Genomic DNA, 20,294 nt, shown 5'->3' with positions numbered 1-20,294 from the left:
AGAAATGCTTAATTGTTCATGATCAGGCAAATTTACTAGCTTTGCTTTTTTGATGTAATCTCGAAATCCTTGAACATTTAAATCGGCATCACTTTCTATCAAGTTACATGTTAAATTTTTATCAGTTTGTCATTGTAAATCAATACATAGGGTTTTATTTACTAAAGGCAAATCCACTTTGCACTACAAGTGCACTATAAGTGCACTTGGAAGTGCACTTGGTAGTGCAGTCACTTTAGATCTCAGGGGGACATGCAATAAAAATAAAAAACAGCATTTTTGCTTGTACATGATTGAGTGATAAAATCAGCAGAGCTTCCCCTCATTTCAGATCTTACCCCCAGAACTAACGCGACTGCACTTCCAAGTGCACTTGTAGTGGAAAGTGGATTTGCCCTTAGTAAATAACCCCCAAAATGTTCTTTCTCAAATATAAATTTATGGAAAAGACATACCTTCTAAGGCCTAGTCTGTGCAGACAGTATGGCAATTTGCCAACTGGACAAATTCCACAGGTAGTTTGAACTCACCAAGAAGACACATAAGTGGTATCCAGCATAGTTTTATTATAACTCAGCAGTACATGTTATGATGTTTTTAATGTTTTTTTTCTTATTTAAAAAGACATTCTTATCTCAAAGCCTTCTTATTCACCAAAGGCGAAACAGAAGCTAGACCAAAAGATGGAAAAAATTTTCTCCCCCTATGTTATGATACATTACGCCTTTTAGGTTTGGTGGCCAGTGGAGTAAGAATGGAGTGGTCTTCCAGAGAAGGAAGTAAGCGGCAGCTTGTAATGAGAAATAAGTGAAAGGTGGTCCATGTCTACAATGGATGGTGTTAAATCTCGAACAGCCGTGATCAGGGCCCCCCAGAGTACCTCTTAAATTAGTTTCAAGCAAAACTGCCCAGGTTTGATTTGTAAGGGTTTATTTACATCTATTTGAAATTCGGAGAACCTGAACTTAGCAGCAAATGCCATTGACGTCTATGGATGCCAAAACTTGTTGGCAAATTCTGGCAATTTTTTAGGGCTAATAGGCAAACTATTGTTAAAAAACACATGGGGAATGGGGCACTGCTATGGGAGAAATGTACCACTGAAAGAATATTTAATCAAATTTAAAAAGTCAAGCTGGAAGAGGGTTCTTTTAATGCAGCTTTGAGAACAAAATGAAAAAACACCAATCAGTTAAATTATATTAATAAACAAACATGGCAACTACACACTGGTGCAGCTTGATTATCTTTTATTGGAATGCAACCAGAGAACAGTCCCTGCCAGAAAGTCCAGAAAGGTAAAACAGGAGAAGAGAAAGAAGAGGGAAAGAACAAAGACGGGTTGAAAAGGAAGGAACTATAACCATTCATAAAGGAACAAAACATTAAATTATTTGTAGCTCTACCCCCGAAGGAGCCGCTTGGCAGTTTTGGGTTCTCGGTTTCACGCCTTGACTCCAAAAGCAACCTCAGCCCCTCTGACACACCTGTTTGAACAAAAGTCACTCCAAGCACATATAAAGACATACTGTATAAGTATCCTTAACCTGGCTGTGAGTTGCTACCACAAAATAGTCACACATATGTTTAGTGGTAGATTAACTCAATATATTGATACAGGTAGAATAAATGGTGGTGTGAACATAAAAGAATACGCAACTGGGTGGGAGGCAGCGGCCACATATTCATAACAGTGGGACACTCTCAGTGATGGTTAAATCCCTTGGGAATCTTAATCGCAAGGTTAAAAGTCCAACAGACCATTTCTACTAAGGATAGGAAACCTCTGTCCGCCTCTCTCAGAGTTCTCTATTCTCTCAATCACCTGAACCTTCAACGAATCAGCATTGGAGTTATCTAAATCTTTAAAAAGCCACGCTGCATTTGTTATTTTATGTGTCCAGATATTGGAAAGATGATGTCCAAATGGATGTAAACTGAGTTGTACGTCCCAAATATTGAATTTTAAATAAATCACAGGTCAAAACATGTATGTAGAGAGTGTCATGACTTATTGTAACTTATAATTGTTTTCAATTCAAAAATATTACCCATGCCGCATTACTTGACTCTCCTAAGATCCACAGGAAAGAACAGCTGGAACACCTGGTAAATCTACACCAAACATACCTATCATGTCCAATCAGATGGAAACATTACAAAAAGGTGATTGGCTAGAGTCATACTCTTTCTAGCTTCATATTTAACACCTGCTTTTAAAACTTCTAATAACCAGGATCATTATAAAGAACAGGTCAATATCTTTGAACAATTAATTAAACTCATCAAACTCTAACCTTTACCGTGTAGAAAAAAAAATTGTACACCCTATATTAGAAAGGTATCATATGGTCTTGGCCAGTGACAAAACAGTTTGATAGTGTTGTTTGTATGTTTTGTAAAAATATAGTAATAGTTTTATAGTATAGTGTGTAAGTTTTATAATAGTATAGTAACAGTTTGATAGTATAGTTTGTAAGGTGTTTTTTTTTTTTTTAATATCACACTTCATTATCTTACAAGTCGAAAAAAGGTCAAAACAAAATGCCCAAAACACTTCACAACACCACTACACAGTCTCTGCTACATGAAAGCTAGTGGGGACTGGAGAATGAGAAATGAGTATGGAGGAGGCATGGACACTTGAGAGTGAGAAATGTCTACAGAGGAAATGTGGACACAGAAGAATGAGAAATGTCTACAGAGTGGATGCTGACATTGAAGAATGATGAATTTTACAAAAGGGACCTGGATACTGGAGTATAAATAATGTTTATTAAAGTGGCATGGACACTTGAGAAGGAAAAATGTCCATGGAGGAGGGATGGGCACTAGAACATGAGAAATGTATACACAAAGTGTGGATACCGAAGAATGAGAACTGGTTACAGATGGGACATGGACACTAGAATATAAGAATTATCAATTGAGGAGGCATGGACTCTGGAGAATGAGGAATGTCTATGGAGGATGGATGGATACCAGACCATGAATGGAATGGAAGGAATGAATACACTGGATAGTGTGGAATATCTATAGCAGGACCATGAAAATAGGATATTGAAGAACATCAAGGAAGGATGAAATGGACCATGGATGAAACCAAAATTGTCAGTTATTGATAAATCCTGACTTTCCTTTCTTTAAAGGCTGCACAGGGTAATGCTGAGATAAGCAATATAGAATGATGATATTGCAACCTACAGCCATTGTCAACTAATATGGCAATGTATACTGAGCTGTCATTTGGAGTGTTATTTGCATGAGTAAAAAACACATGCAATCACCCTATTTGAAGCTACAGCTACAACCCATTAATTAACTGAGGGATTACAAACAAGAAACTGCTTGCAAGAGATTCACCAATATTAACTTACCTGACAAACCAATTCTTGAAAGCACAGGATAAAAAACAAAGAGAAACACGAAAGGGATATCAGCAGGTTCATCTGTAAGCAGAATAAATATAATAAATCGTTGGTTTGAAATAATAATTGATACATCATATATAGGCCATGTAGAGATCATTATAAGATTTTGTGTTTATACGGCAAAATCATTACAGGGAAACTAGAGCAAGCATCCCTAAATAGTGGAAGGGTTCCTTCAACGTCACCTATCACCCATATGAAATGCCATTTTTACGTTTTTACTACAGCAATTTGACAACAAACGACAACAGCGGTCACCTAAGGTCTACGCACTTTGCTTATGACAGCTGAGCAGAGACATTTTTTAAATAGAACACTCTCTTGCTTCTATGGTGTCACTCCCTCACCGGCCAAAATGCTGCAAAATCTCATTCGCATTGAGGAAGCAAGGGTAGAGAGAGCAAATAGAGTTAATGTTGTCTTTGCTTGGTAACAAAAGGCAAAGAGGACATGACTGGGGACAACTGCAAAAAACGGTAGGCTTAACTATTTTTTGTACGCGGTAGTAGCAGCCTATGGGGGAGGGGAGTGGAAAACCCAATCCCTGGGTTGGGCTTTAAATTCATCTTTTTCTCACTCCTGCACTACCTCAGGTTGAATGACACCAAAAATAATCATCCTATTGTGTGACAGTGCTAGGCTTTGTGGCCTAGTTCTTAGCAAAGGACTGCTACTAGACATGTGAAATTTGTTTTGTTCCAAATTCGACGAAATTCAACAACTTTGTTAATTCAGAAATATTTGAATTAATAATGTTAGGCCCCTTTCACACGGACGGATAGAATGGTGCTTTTAGCTGGATTTTCTAGTTTTCTACCGCAGCTAAAAGCACACAATGCTTTCCTATGGCCCCATTCACACACTGCGTTTAGCTGCGATTTAGTTACATGCGGTTCCGTGCGGATAGAAAAAATAGAATTGACTGCGTCCAGGAGCGATTTAGCGCAGCTATCCGCACATAACCGCAGGTAATCGCAGTGCACTGTGTCAGCTGCGGATAGCAGCGTCGAGCTGTCTCGCTCATCGGGAAAGGAAAAATGTTTTTTCCTTTTCCAATGAGCGACAAGCAGCACGGGGATTCGACTTGGATCCCCGCCAATGTCAGGCACTGTGTTTGGTATGAATCTTGAGGGGGAACTCCATGCCAAATTTTAAATAAAAAACCGGCATGGGTTCCCCTCCAAAAGCATACCAGGCCCTTTGGTCTGGTATGGATTCCAAGAGGCACCCCCTACGCCAAAAAAAACGGCGTGGGGGTCCCCCCCAAATCAATACCAGACCCTTATCCGAGCACGCAGCCTAGTCGGTCAGGAAAGGGGGTGGGGACGAGTGAGCACCCCCCTCCTGAACTGTACCAGGCCGCATGTCCTCAACATGGGGGGGTTGGTGCTTTGGAGCAAGGGGGTGCCCTGTGGGCCCCCCTCCCCAAAGCACCTTGTCCTAATGTTGATGAGGACAAGGTCCTCTTCCTGACAACCCTGGCCCCCAGATCCCGGCCCCCCACCCTTTGTGAATGAGTATGGGGTACATCGTACCGCTACCCATCCACCTAGGGAAAAAAGTGTCAATAAAAAAACACAGTACACATGTTTTTAAAGTAATTTATTAGGCAGCTCCGGAGGTCTTCTTCCGACTTAGGGGGTCTCTCCGGCATCTTCTCCCGGTGTCCGGATTTTCTGCCGGCTCCTCCGCTATCTTTTGCCGCTCTTTTGCTAGCGGTGGCCTGGACTTCTGGATCGTCTTCTTCCCTCTTCTCTTCTTCCGATGTTGACACGACACTCTCTCCAGCTGGAATGCTCTCTGAGTGCTCCGCAATGGACTTATATAGCCGGTGACCCCGCCCCCTTATGGGGTCACAGTCCCGGGGCATGATGGGACTGTGACGTCATAAGGGGGCGGGGTCACCAGGTAACATCACCTGGTGGCCACGCCCCATGCCTATATAATTGGTTGCGGACCTCGCTCACAGCATTACAGCAAGAGGGAGCGTTGTGTCAACATCTCTGGAAGACAAGAGGGAAGAAGACGTCTCAAAAGATCGGGCTCCTCCACTAGCAAAAGAGCAGCAAAAGAGCAGAAGATAGCGGAGGAGCCCGGCAGAAGGAAGAAGGCACCGGAGAAGAACCAGAGAGCGTGGAGACGATACCGGAGAGAGGGAGAAGAGGCCAGACATTTCTAAAGTAAAAATTATAATTTAAAACTGATAGCGACTGTAATGAATTGTCGGGTCTTGGCAATATAGATAAACACATTTAAAAAAAGAGAATGGGGTCCCCCCAGTCCATTACCAGGCCCTGTCCCCCTATGACGCCACAGAGAAGCCACGCGGGAAGCCCCCATGGCATCAGAGGGGGGTAGGGCCACCCGTTTATGTTGCCGGATGGCCCTGCCCTCAGCTACATAAGAACTGTCACAGAGAAGAAGCGTCAGTCGACAGGAGCCTCCCATGGAGGCGGAACGGTTGTGGCTTTTTTTTTCTTTTACGGTCCTTCGGGCGGCGTGATAGAAGATGAATGAACATTGCTGGACATTTTTATTTTTTTATTTTTTAATAAAAGACTTGTCCCAAGCTGTCTCTTGTATTTTTTTAAATTTTTGACACTTTTACCAATTTACATAGGGGAAAGGCCGAGATCTGGGGGTCCCCTTGTTAAAGGGGGGCTTCCAGATTCTGATAAGCCCCCCACCCACATACCCCCACAACCACTGGGCAAGGGTTGTGGGGATGAGGCCCTTGTCCTCATCAACATGGGGACAAGGTGCTTTGTGGGGCTACTCCAAAGCATCCATCCCATGTTGAGGGCATGTGGCCTGGTACGGTTCAGGAGGGGGGCGCTCTCTCACCCCAATCTTTTCCTGCGGCCTGCCAGGTTGCGTGCTCGGATAAGGGTCTGGTATGGATTTTGGGGGGGACCCTACACCATTTTTTTTTAAATTGGCGCAGGGTTCCCCTTAATTTCCATATCAGACCTGAAGGGCCTGGTATGGATTTTAGGGGGACCCCCATGCAATTTTTTTTTTCAATTTTGGTTCGGGGTTCCCCTTAAAATTCATACCAGACCCAATGACTTTTTATCTAAGTTGCTGAGATCCAACAATTCATTACAGCCGCGATCAGTTTTAAATGACAATTTTTCCTTTAGAAATGTAATTTTGCTGTGGTACTGTTCTAAACATGGAAAAATGTGCCACTTTACAGGCATACTATAGACACCCTCCAGGCATCATATTTAAAGGAATATTTTATTTTTATTGTTTCACTTTAAGCATTAAAAAAATCACTGCTCCTGAAAAAACATCAGTTTTTTAAAAAATGTTTGCATTGATACATGTCCCCTGGGGCAGGACCCGGGTCCCCAAACACTTTTTATGACAATAACTTGCATATAAGCCTTTAAAATTAGAACTTTTGATTTTTCATGTTCGTGTCCCATACACTTTAACGGTGTTCGTGTGTTCTTCTGAATTTTTTGCCTGTTCGGTATGTTCTGGTGCGAACCGAACCGGGGGGTGTTCGGCTCATCCCTATTACTAACTATTAAATTATAGGTATTGGAATTTCCTTTCACGTTTGACTGTTAGTGAACGTAATGAATACAAATTTATCCAAAGTTACAAATTATCTGAAATAACTAATGCTGCATCTAAACGAATAGAATGTAACAAATTAATAATAAATAATAATATTAATAATAATAAAAATGTTTTATTGTTATTATTTATTATTAATTCATTACATTCCATTCATTTAGATGCCACATTCGTTATCTCAGATAATTCGTAACTTTGGATAACTTCATGTTCGTTACATTCACCAACAGCCAAATTTGAAAGGAAATTCCAATATCTATAATTTAATAGTTATTATTAGTTAGTTAGTTATTATTTTGGATTTTCGAATTTTCAGATTTTCGTTCTTATTTTTGAATTTTCGTTATTTCGAATTTTCAGATTTTCTTTCATATTTTCGAATTTCCGAATTTTCGGATCTTCGAATTTCCAAATATTCGACTGTCTAAATTTTCGAATTTTTGGATTTTGAATTTACGAATCTACAAATGTATTCTAAATAACAAATTTCGATCATAATGAATGATCTGGAAAAACAAAAAAAACCCCTCAAAAAACAAAAGAAATGAAAACTAAAATGAAATAAAGGGGTGGATTTGCTAAAATGGGAGAGTGCAACATCTGGTGCAGCTGTGCATGGTAGCCAATCAGCCTTAACTTCAGCTTGTTTAATTAAGCTTTGAGAAAATAAACCTGAAAGCTGATTGGTTTATATGCAGAGCTGCACTGCAGATTTTGCACTCTCCAGTCTTAGTAAATCATCCCCAAAGTGTCTTACAACATTTCATATAAGTGACGCCATGCACCACTTCCAAGTTGGAATGTACGGTGCGTAGTTTTCAGAGCAGGTGGAACGCACGCTGATATCCGGCGGTTCCCTGCTTTCTTATCACAGGGCGGATGCCTATGCTTGGATTTCATGCATGTCTACCCACAATTGGAGTTTTTAACAATAAATATAAGTCTTTTTTTCCTCTTTTTTTTCTTCCACCTTTAAACCTTGCAACTGAAACATTGGGCTCAACCATCACAAGATAAAGGCACCAGAAAGCCACTGGAGGATATCCCTTGGTCATGGGCAACCATTTAAGCAATATTTGACCCTTCATCTCATAGGACAAGAGGGTCCAGTCAATCTGGTGAGTAGGGACCTTTACTTTACATGTGGTGATTTAGGGACACCGAGCAAAGATCAGTGTTGCAGATACAGCACGCCACTATTTCACATGTCAAAAAGGATTCTCTAACTTGGATATCATTGCACTTGAATGGGACTGAGTTTTTTTTTACTTTGATTTAATTTTTTTCATAATTTTATGTTGAATCAGTAATTGTATATTATTATTTCACATGCAAGTGCTTGACACATAGAGCACACCCTCTTGTGGTTAATCGGTTTGATTATGAGCCACACTACCTGGCTGTCATATTAGAGAAGGAATTCCAAGTAAATATGACATCACCTAACATTTCGTAAATGTTCAGGAGTACCATTTACACTAAGATTCACCTCGAACAAATTGCTGCACCAACACTTCACATACTGGGTGAAAATGTATTAAATGTCACGTATGTCCATGGCAAGCTAAGTTATTTTTTCCTGGTTCAAAGCTGTTCTAATGTGCATAGGAGTAACAGGAGCCACACCCATTGGCTAAGATTTAAAGTGTATTTCCAGGTATTACTCGTGTTTCTCTCAAACCTCCCTCTACCCCTCCAAAGCATGCCCTGGCATTATTTTAATTAATTTTACCTTGTTCCTTGTAGCAAGAACCAGCTTTTTTTACTCTTCTGTAAAGGTCTTGTAGGGATAGCTGATGGCCTTTGATACCATTGACCATCCCCTTCTCAAAAAAATCCACTCTCTTGGCCTTTAAGTCTCGGCTCTTTCCTGATTCTCCTTCTAACTATCACAGTGTTCAGTGTTACCTACAAATCTGTCTTCTCCTCTACCACTTTGTGTAGTAGTCCCCAAGGTTTTGTCCTTTGACCAGGGTTGGCCCCCTCTATGACTAATGGATAGATTCATGCATAGCATGAATCTATCCATAGCCATCTATCCATAGCTGTTGCTGCCACTGCCTATTCAGGTGTCCGGCCCCTTTTTCGGATGCCGAGCGCCTGAATTACAGCTGCGGCGGTGTATTTATGAAGCACCTGAATAGAGCCACAGGCTCTAATAGGCTTCAAAATAGGGTGGACCCGGTGCGCAAAGCATTGCACTCGGAGTCCACCCAGATGTGTTAAAAAAGCAAATGAATATTTGCTTTTCTAACACTAAATCGCCTCTCCACCAATCAGGAAGCGCGGGTCTGTTACCCATTTCCTGATTGGCTGAAAGGTTAGGCGATCTTATTGGATGCCTAGGGGGAGGGGAGGAGATGCACGGTGAAAGCCGCCATGATCTCAGAAGGGAAGAGGACACGGAAGACGCTGCAAGACGCCTGCCGTAGCCTGTCCCCCTGCCCGATGATCCCTGTGGTGCCCGCCCATCGGGTAAGTGCTGGTGGACTGGCAAACAAGTGGGGGGGTTGAGGTGCCGCAGAGGGGGGGTGGTTGTTTGCCGCCCCCAAACAAAAAACCTTCAGCCGCCACTGTTTTTAACCCCTCCTCTTCTCCATCTACACCTCCACCCTTGGTCACCCTTGGTAAACTCCCATGGTTTCCAGTACCCTGTCTATGCTGATGACACCCAAATCTATCTCTCTACTCCCCACCTCACCCATTTAGTCTTCTCTCGCATTACTAACTTATTAACAGACATATCAGTATTGATGTTGCACCACTTCCGTAAACTCAATCTTTCTAAAATTGAGCTCATAATATTCCCTCCTGCCCATGCTCCCTCCCCTGGCATCTTCATCAAGATCAATAATACAACTATCAGTCCTTTCCCTAATGCCAGGGTGCTAGGTGTAATCCTGGACTCTGACCTGTCCTTTCAGCCCCACATCCAATCACTGTCCAAATCTTGTAGACTTCACCTCTGTAACATCTCCAAAATATGCCCCCTTTTTAACCGTTAAAACCCCATAGCAACTTATTCACTCCCTTGTTATGTCTCCCTTCTCATAGGCCTACTTCTTTGCAGGCTATGCCCTCTTTAGTCTATCATGAATGCTGCTACTAGACTCTTCCACCTTACCAACTGCTCAGTGTCTGCCACCCCTCTCTGCCAATCCCCCCGCTGGCTTTCCATTGCCCAACTAATAAAATTCAATTAATTAATAACAACATAAAAAGTCATTTCCACTTCTGCCCTGAGCTACATCACCAATCTTGTCTGCAAATATCACCCAAACCATCCTCTTCACTCCTCCCAAGACCTCCAGCTTTCTAGCTCCCTTGTCTTCTCTTTCCATGCTTAGCTTCAGGACTTCTCCAGAGTCTCTCTCATATTTTGGAGCTACCTACCTGATCTGTCCAGCTATCTTCTATTCATCCTTTCAGGGAAGCCTATCCTTCCTTCAGTTAACAATGGAATATTTTATTTCTCCCATCAGTTCATCCCTCACAGTTCATCCCTCACAGTTATCTTTTGTTCCACTTGCCCCTCCCTAATATATTGTAGGCTCCCAGGAGCAGGGCTAACCCCATTGTATTGAATTCTGTTGTTGCTGTATTTTCTCCCTTTATGTTTTAAAGCACTGCGCAAACTGTTGGTGCTATATGCAGTATCTCACAAAAGTGAGTACACCCCTCACATTTTTGTAAACATTTTCTTATATCTTTTCATGTGACAACACAGAAGAAATTACACTTTGCTACAATGTACAGTAGTGAGTGTACAGCTTGTATAACAGTGTAAATATGCTGTCCCCTCGAAATAACTCAACACACAGCCATTGATATCTAAACCGTTGGCAACAAAAGTGAGTACACCCCTAATGAAAATGTCCAAATTGGGCCCAATTAGCCATTTTCCCTCCCCGGTGTCATGTGACTCGTTAATGTTACAAGGTCTCAGGTGTGAATGGGGAGCAGGTGTGTTAAATTTGGTGTTATCGTTCTCACTTTCTCATACTGGTCATTGGAAGTTCAACATGGCACCTCATTACAAATAACTTTCTGAGGATCTGAAAAAAAGAATCGTTGCTCTACATAAAGATGGCCTAGGCTATAAGAAGAGTGCCAAGACCCTGAAACTGAGCTGCAGCATGGTGGCCAAGACCACAGAGCGGTTTAACAGGACAGGTTCCAATCAGAACAGGCCTCACCGTGGTTGACCAAAGAAGTTGAGTGCACATGCTCAGCGTCATATCCAGAGGTTATCTTTAGGAAATAGACGTATGAGTGCTGCCAGCATTGCTGAAGAGGTTGAAGGGGTGGGGGGTCATCCTTTCAGTGCTCAGATCATACGCCGCACACTGCATCAAATTGGTCTGCATGGCTGTCGTCCCAGAAGGAAGCCTCTTCTAAAGATGATGCACAAGAAAGCCTGCAAACAGTTTGCTGAAGACAAGCAGACATGGTTTACTGGAACCATGTCCTGTGGTCTGATGAGACCAAGATAAACTTATTTGGTTCAGATAGTTTCAAGCGTGTGTGATGGCAACCAGGTGAGGAGTACAAAGATAAGTGTGTCTTGCCTACAGTCAAGCATGGTGGGGGGAGTGTCATGGTCTGGGGCTGCATGAGTGCTGCCGACACTGGGGAGCTACAGTTCATTGAGGGAACCATGAATGCCAACATGTACTGTGACATATTGAAGCAGAGCATGATCCCCTCCCTTCAATGACTGGGCTGCAGGGCAGTATTCCAACATGATAACTACCCAAACACACCTCTAAGACGACCACTGCCTTTCTAAAGAAACTGAGGGTAAAGGTGATGGACTGGCCAAGCATGTCTCCAAACCTAAACCCTATTGAGCATCTGTGGGGCATCCTCAAACGGAAGGTGGAGGAGCTCTGTGATGTCGTCATGGAGGAGTGGAAAAGGATTCCAGTGGTAACCTGTGAACCTCTGGTGAACTACATGCCCAAGAGGGTTAAGGCAGTGCTGGAAGATAATGGTGGACACATAAAATATTGACACTTTGGGCCCAATTTTGACATTTTCACTTAGGGGTGTTAAGTTATTTTGAGGGGACAGCAAATTTGCACTGTTATATAAGCTGTATACTCACTACTTTATAACATTGTAGCAAAGTATAATTTCTTCAGTGTTGTCACATGAAAAGATATAATAAAATATTTACAAAAATGTGAGGGGTGTATCTCACTTTTGTGAGATACTGTACATCCTGATCAATAATATTAATAATACCCTATTAACATATCTTCACCTCAGCCAATCAGAGGAAACATTGTATTCAATGATAAAAAATACAAGGTTTCCTGTGAATTGATTTGTTCTGGGAACAGGACAGGAAGTCCCTACACTGCCACCAGAACACAGCACCGAGCTGACATTTTGATGCACTACATACAATGTATACATAAGTACAAATAGTGCAGTGGACGCCGTGCTGATGTCATTGCGACTTACAAAGTCCCGGAAGCGCGGGAGTTCGCTTTTTATCTGTATCGGCCGGTATTTTATCTATTCTTCCGTTTGAGGGAGATGTTCTCTTGTTTACAGTTGTTCTACTGAAAGAGGGGATAGGAGAGAGTGTCTATAGGACCATCGTGTGCTGAACAGACTGTAGTCCAAAGGCCCTGGCAGGGCAATCAGCCACAGGAATTATTGACCTTTTACAGGTCTAACATATCTGGTAAGCAGGCATTTTTCTTTGGTGGTGGTCACATGCGGTGTTAACAGCACAGGAGATCTGGAATGTCTGGAGTATACCTATGAACTTTGATTGAGAATTCTGGAATGTGACGCTTCTATTTTTCTTACTACCTTGGTCCTGCACCTGTCTTCCTCCTACCACACAAGACTGTGTAGCATTGGGTGTCCATGCTTTTTTGAAGAAGGACTTATAACATTGCACTAATTAATACATATGCTGATATGTTTATGAACAGTATGTTCTAAATGTTATGCGCGACTCTGTTTTTAGGTTTATGTATTTTTTTGTGATATCGCACATGAGAGTTTCTGCTCTTTCTTGACCTATTTCAATTCATTTATTTAACTATTTAAAGCATATTTTTTTCCCTTTACATACAAATAGTGCAACGCTATATAAATAACAATAAATGAAAATCAAACAAATATGTGAACAAAAGAAAAGTCCCAGACATGAAACTTTGATGAAGAAACAGTACCACCACTGTGTATACATCAAAGCAGAATCTGTTTCATTAAGTCAAACAGTATTCTGGAAGAAAAGTTAGGTGAAGGCAAATAAAGGCATGCTCTGATTAGCTGATGACAGTTAATGTAGCTAGAATAATTATGGGATTCGAGCATAACGAGTCCATATCCTGGAGGCACTCACTGTATTTGTTTTGTTACACAATGGACATAGAAGTTAAAGTCACATCTTTAGGTTCCAAATCTGATTAATCTTTACATTATGACAACTTTGTGCTACTGGTTTTAAAGCAAAATGGATTATAATATGTTTACAAAATGTTCAAACATAAAATTACCAAGTGGCCTTGTGAATTACTGGTTGGCACTCTAGCCTAGTTACTGTATGTTTGGTTGCTAGTTTCAGTTTCCACTCCTTTTCTGTCTGCATGGAGCTTTATATTTGTGGGTTTCCTCCAAATGACCCTGCTTTCCCACCATCTAAACCCAGTCCAAACTAGTAAGTTCAAAATCAACTCCAGCTTTTTTCTTTTCTAATTTTGGATGGAATGGAAAAGGGAAAGAGGAATAGCTTTGCCGTTTGTGACCCCAATGGGGAGAGTTCTATTCATGGTCTGCACTGTCTCATGGAAAGGATGCATGAGGATGTTCTACAATGAGGACCAAGCCAGCCAGAAAACAAAACAAAACATTTAATAGAGTTGGTAGTGGACTAGAACCTTTTTCATTTTTATATTAATATCAGCTTCACTGTTCTACATATGAATGAAAAGGACTGACTTGATTGGAAGATTTCCTGAAACCTCTCTGAGTGATAAGCTCATTGCCTCCTAGGAGATCAGAAACAGCTCAGAAACTGTACATGGAACAATAACCTCTGCCCAAGTTGAGCTGAAAGTAGAACTAACGGAAAACTTTTATTCTTATTTTGGATAGCGTAAGGGATGTTTAGGACCCCTGTAAGGTTTATTTTTGCCATATTTTTTCTATTTGGATTTCCCCCTCACTTCCTGTCCCATAGCCGAAGCAAGAAGTGATAGGAAATCCCTAACTGTCACCAGAGTCACCAGCGCTAGTGTCCCCATTGGAAGATTTTCGCTTTTTTACTGTTCTGGGGACAACTCAAAATTTGAGATTTTCTATCACTTTCACTTTAATGGTAAAAATGAAAAATAGAGAGAGTGAATCTCCCTAACCGGGGCACTTTAAAATGAACATGTGGCTAGGCTACGGGTATTAAAGTATTCAAAACAAGTATTTTTTGCAAGTCCTTGTTGGTAACCGTGGTGCTATAGGCACTGTAGAACAATTTATCCTCAAAGTTCAAAGAAGAAGCACTTGAAGTATTTGAATAGCGAAAACTTTCAATTTTAATGTTGGATAAAATGGGGAGGCTCCCATCAGGTTTTTACTGCAAACCCTAGTTTCCTTTACTTTTAAAAATGTTTTACTAGACAGAAAATAAGAGTTAATCTCCTATAGTAACACTGACAGAAATACATTTTTCCTGTCTTCTTGTCTCCCTGGTCCTATATTGCAATGTTTCTCAACTCCAGTCCTCAAGTACCCACAACAGGTCATGTTTTCAGGTCTTCCATTTTTTGCACAAGTGATTTGATCAGTTTCATTACCACAGCCGGTTCATCTGAGGGAAATCCTGAAAACATGACCTGTTATGCCACGTACACACGACCGGACTTTACGGCATACTTGGTTTGGCGGACCGGAGTCCATCGAACAATTTGATTGTGTGTGGGCTCCAGCGGACTTTTTTTCCCCAAAAGTTCGACGGACCTAGAAATGAAACATGTTTCAAATCTTTTCGACGGACTCGAGTCCGGTCAAAAAGTCCGCTCGTCTGTATTCTAGTCTGACGGACGAAAACCGACGCTAGGGCAGCTATTGGCTACTGGCTATGAATTTCCTTGTTTTAGTCCGGTCGTATGTCATCACATACGAATCCATCGGACTTTGGTTGATCGTGTGTAGGCAAGTCCGTTCATTCGGAAAGTCCGCCGTAAAGTCCGTCGAAAAGTCCGCCGGGCAAAGTATGCCGTAAAGTCCGGTCATGTGTACGCGGCAAAAGGGGACTGGATTTGAGAAACATTGCTGTATTGTAAGACATCTGTCCCCAACTTTTTTGGCACCAGGGACCGGCTGCGTGGAAGAACATTGTGGCAAGGACCGGGGGGGGGACACGATTCTTTGCGGGCAATATGTCGGGGCAATGGCTGGTGTTAGTGCTTCAATCATCATGGCACTATGCTTGATATGATGTCAGGGTGATCGAAGCGCATTATTTCTATTATTACATTGTAGTAATAAATGAAATAGTTCAACTCACCATAATTCAGAATCAGTGGGAGCCCTGAGCGTGTCACTTGCCACCAGATGCAGCTTGTGACTTGCCACGTCACCTGCCACCAGATACGAAATGTCACTTGCCACGCTGCCTGCCACCAGATGTGGAATGTCACTTGCCACGCTGCCTGCCACCAGATGTGGATTGTCACTTGCCACCAGATATGGATTGTTACTTGCCATGCTGCCTACCACAAGATGTGGATTGTCACTTGCCACATCACCTGCCATGTTGCCTGTCACCAGATGCGGAATGTCACTTGCTGCGTCACCTGCCACGTTGCCTACCACCAGATGCGGAATGTCACTTGCCACGCTGACTGCCATCAGATGTGAATTGTCACTGCATTGGTGGCAGCACTGGTCCATTTAGCACAGAGGCAGGCCTCTTTGCAGTGGTGGGTTCTGAGTGAAGGCAGGAGAGTGGTGATGCAGGGCGGGCTGTGAGAGTTGATGTCATCTCTCTGCTCCCTGCCGCATCTCCGACATTTAGGCTGACAAATCATCAGCTGTGAGGGCGGAAGAGCGGTGACCACCCGGCTGTCTCATGTCGCCCCCCCGGTTCTCTTATGCCAGCCGCCAAGGTGTCTTATGCCGGCTGTCCGCACCTGTGGTCCGGCTGCAGAGAGGCCACGGCCCGGTAGTGGGCCACGGCCCGGTGGTTAATGATCCCTGTTGTAAGAGATTGTGTTTGCGAGAGACCGGCAAGAACAGCTCATTCATGTGGCCAGTAATCACAACCAGAGCAGTGGACAACTTAGAAACCTTGATTAAAGTAAGCAATACTTGTGCCTTCAACAGAGCAGAAGACATTGGAAGGTATAATTGAAGAAATTCTGAAACTCTTTTCTATCTAGATGTCTTTTCTGGATAAGTATGCGCACATACTCATTCCAGTTCATGCCTATACCTCAGTGCAAGCATACCATAGACGTGTATGCCTGTTCTTGTACTTTCCAGTTTGTTTTTGTAACCCAGCCCCAACTTAAGTCAGCTTCAGGTTTTCCTTATGCCTCCTCCAAAACTGTGTCACTGGGATTTTTGCTAAACTGATGAGTCTCAACGATGTTCTGTTTTTAAAAAGACACAGGATTTGAAACAAATGCTTTTTTAGCTTTGACTGTAGATAGCTTTCATTGGTCTGAGTCCTGTAGCCTATGGTATCGAAATTGATTTCACCTTTCTTTTTATGGAAATATTAAACATATTTCTTGTCGCTATGGGAAAGAACTCCAATTTTGCACTCACATTCTTTTTTACAGCTGTAATGATGCAGCCCAATATCTGAGTTAGTTGCAGCTTTACTAAAAGCTCAGTAATGCATCCATCATCCTTTAGTAGTCTTAGTAAATCAACCCCTTAGTCCTTTCTTACATATTCCTCTATCTTATAGAGTGCTTCAGCCACTTGTCAGCTATGCCACTATTCTTACAAATATTTGTGTTCTGCAGTACTTCAATATTCCGCTTGTTGCAGTGTTGTTATGGTGATATGTTTAAGTAATAAAATAATGTAATGTTTTCTTTGTGTTTTTTTTGTGTTTTAATAAAAGGCACAATACAAAAATGATTGTAGGTTGTTATGAAACGTAAGTTTCTTATGTGTTAAAAAATGTCTTCTGTCAATAGTTTTGTATCTCTTAATAATTACATCAGTTGCACACACCCCACCCCTTCCCAGGAAGCACCTGGACTATGATAAACCCTCTCCAAACACGACCATTACACAGCTATGTCTAGTCCATAGCGTGATTTCTCGATTGTCCCCTAATGGGATTCCAGAGTATGAGTTAGACCCCTTTCACACTGAGACATTTTTCAGGCGCTTTTGGGCTAAAAATAGCGCCTGTAAAGCGCCTGAAAAACGGCTCCCCTGCAGTCTGGCCGGACTTTAAAAAAACTTTGGAGCAGTGAAGGAGCAGTGTATAACCGGCTCCTGCCCATTGAAATGAATGGGCACCACTGCCGATCCCCCGGCAAAGCGCCGCTGCAGCGGCACTATGCAGGTCTTTTTAATACTTTCTCGGCCGCTAGTGGGGGTTAAAAGCACCCCGCTAGCGGCCAAAAACCACCACAAAAACGACGGTAATAGCTAAAAATAGCAGCGCTTTACCACCGATGGCTGCGACGCCCCATTGTCAAAGGGGCCTAACACCAAAGAACTATAGCAATTCTTCCCCCAGAGAGCCATTGTTTAATAAAGACAGAGCATTGCTAGCAAAATTATCATTTACACTTAAGATTCAAAATGGTACTCTGTTATCAACTGCTGTTGGTTTGGAGTAAGACATGGAGGCTTATTACCAAAGGAGTTGAGAATCCTTAATCAAAAAATGTGTGAATATTCACTTAATTTTTCCAGTTATGTGAAAAACATCAGCACATGATTGGAAATTTAAAAGTGAACATCAATTTACTTTATATGAATAAATAAATACAATTAATATTCACACAATGTTTTGATTCTCATCTGTGCCTTGAACCCAATCAAAGTATATAGGGAGGCGTCCTATTATTTCATTACAAATTTTTGTGAGACGCAGAACTTTCACTATTATTTCAAACACACTGCTGCATGCCCACCCTTTTATAGTAAAGGGTCTGGGTTTTCCATTCTTTCAAATTGCTGGCTCTTTTAACACTTTTTTCCTTTTGCCTAACAGCAAAAAGAGTCGCTTATTCGAATCCCAAACACAACACTACCTGCTTGGAGTTTGCGTGTTCTCCCTGTGCCTGGGTGGGTTTCCTCCCACACTCCAAAGACATGCTGGTAGGTTAATTGAATCCTGTCTAAATTGGCCCTACTATGTGAATGTATTAATGTGAGTTAATGACCTTAGATTGTAAGCTTCTTGAGGGTAGTGACTAATGTGAATGTACAATGTATATGTAAAGCGCTGCGTAAATTGACAGCGCTATATAAGTACCTGAAATAAATAAAACCAGAGCATGCAAAATCTGCTACAACTCTGCATAGAAACCAGTCAGCTTCCAGGTTAATGGAACAAGCTGAAGTTAGAAGCTAATTTGCTACCATGCACAGTTGTACCAGATTCTAAATGTCCCGGTTTTAAGCCCCGTACACACGGGCTGAAAATCGGGCGAGATCAGCATCTTCAATAAAAACTGGATGACATTTGGCGCATGTGTACGGAAGCCGGTTTGACAGAAGCTGGCCAAATGTTGGACTCTGTCGAAGGGACATGACCGAAAAAGTCTGCCCAACAGCATCCGATCAGCGCTCTCAGCCATTGGCTGAGAGCGCTGATCGGATCCCGATCGACAGACCGGTGTGCTCTGGCGGAGGGAAAGTCCCTCTGTCAGAACACAATAGGTCGGTGGGTGATATTGCTGTACTAACAGTCGGATAGTTAGTATAGCAGTAAAACAGTACTTTTTTTTTTTTTCGTTCAGCCTGCTGGGTTGAACGAAAGAAAAAGACTGCTAATGTGTACCAGGCTTTAGTAAATCACCCCATTGTTTAATTAGGCCAGTGTCCACCCTCAGATAGCTACAAATCAATGTTAATGATGATGTCATCAATTACATACTATTAGATTATGAAACAAGAAAAAATGGTTCAAGGGTAGTAGGAGATGGGTGTGGGCCAATAGGACCAAGTGAAAGCAGGAGAAAGAGGAAATGCTCAGAATGGAAAAGGCTGAACTTTAGAGAGGTGGTAAAAGAGGTGGCATCTAAAGAGAGTGACATGTTTGTTTTGGTGTTGGGCAAGGGACATTGATCCAAACATTTTGGGGCAAATATCCCCACTCAAGTATCAATAAGATAATAAATAAGCCCTTTTTTAATCTCTCTCTCTCTCTCTCTCTCTCTCTCTCTCTCTCTCTCTCCCTCTCTCCCTCTCTCTCTCCCTCTCTCCCTTTCTCCCCCCCCCACAATATATAAATAATAATTTTAAAACTACATATTTGTATGTGGTGAATTTTGAAAAAAGTTTAAATAAAAACTTGTTTAAATTTTTTTTTAAAAAATGTTAAAAATGTTTTTGAATAAATACCAGCGGTGGGTGCTATATGCGCCAGATATGTTGAAAGGAACCACTAATAGTGATTACTTATAAAAAATGTTGTGATGTGTCCAACGCTGTCTTCATAACATGAAAAATTGTAAGAAAGACTTTTTTTTCATAACAACCTTAACAAAAGTGCAAATGCTGGTTCAATTTTACTAGCCACTGACAATATATCATGCCTCATTGCAATCTTCCTATTAATTAATGTAACCATATTGTGAAATCAATACATTTACTATAGGAGAAAATGTACCTTTGGTAGAAAGACGCCTTGATAATTTGTTGCCGAGTGCCAAAGAATTTCTTGAAATGAAATGGTTTATATACTACAACAAGTATCTAGATACAATAATGGGTGTGGGCAATGAGCCTATTCATAGTAAGTACTGTAAAAATAAACTGAATGAAATATCATGAATGTTTAGTGACATACACGTTAACACAAAAGATTAATGCTAAATCATTACTAAAACACACAGATTATAAATTTATCTGGTTGTAGCAAAATCTTTGTGTTGGGATTTGTAATGGTAAACCTACACAGACTTTGTTTAACATATGAACAAATTGGTAAACTATTTTTTTGATTTCCATAATATTTGAATACCCCTCATATTTTACTACCTGTTACATTGTGTGTTGAACAAAACAGCAGAAAATAGTAGAACTTCAATCATTTTTTTATTTTTTATTTTA

General features: G+C 41.4%; 1 protein-coding gene across 1 annotated transcript in view; it reads right to left on the bottom strand.

The window, feature by feature from the left end:
- Window positions 1-19,932, bottom strand: part of LOC141139237 (cysteine-rich secretory protein 2-like) — a 121,750-nt gene extending 101,818 nt beyond the window's left edge. The window contains exons 1-2 of the mRNA XM_073625174.1: window positions 19,852-19,932; window positions 3,378-3,449 (exon numbers count right to left, since the gene is read on the bottom strand). Coding sequence (XP_073481275.1) covers window positions 3,378-3,449 — 72 coding nt within the window. The 5' untranslated portion in view covers window positions 19,852-19,932. The remainder of the gene's footprint in view (window positions 1-3,377; window positions 3,450-19,851) is intronic.
- Window positions 19,933-20,294: the final 362 nt, after the last annotated feature.

Source organism: Aquarana catesbeiana, linkage group LG04 (assembly GCF_042186555.1).
Source record: "Aquarana catesbeiana isolate 2022-GZ linkage group LG04, ASM4218655v1, whole genome shotgun sequence".
Lineage (NCBI taxonomy): Eukaryota > Metazoa > Chordata > Amphibia > Anura > Ranidae > Aquarana > Aquarana catesbeiana.
The sequence above is the reverse complement of the archived record's forward strand: the minus strand, read 5'-3'. Positions and strand labels throughout refer to the sequence as shown.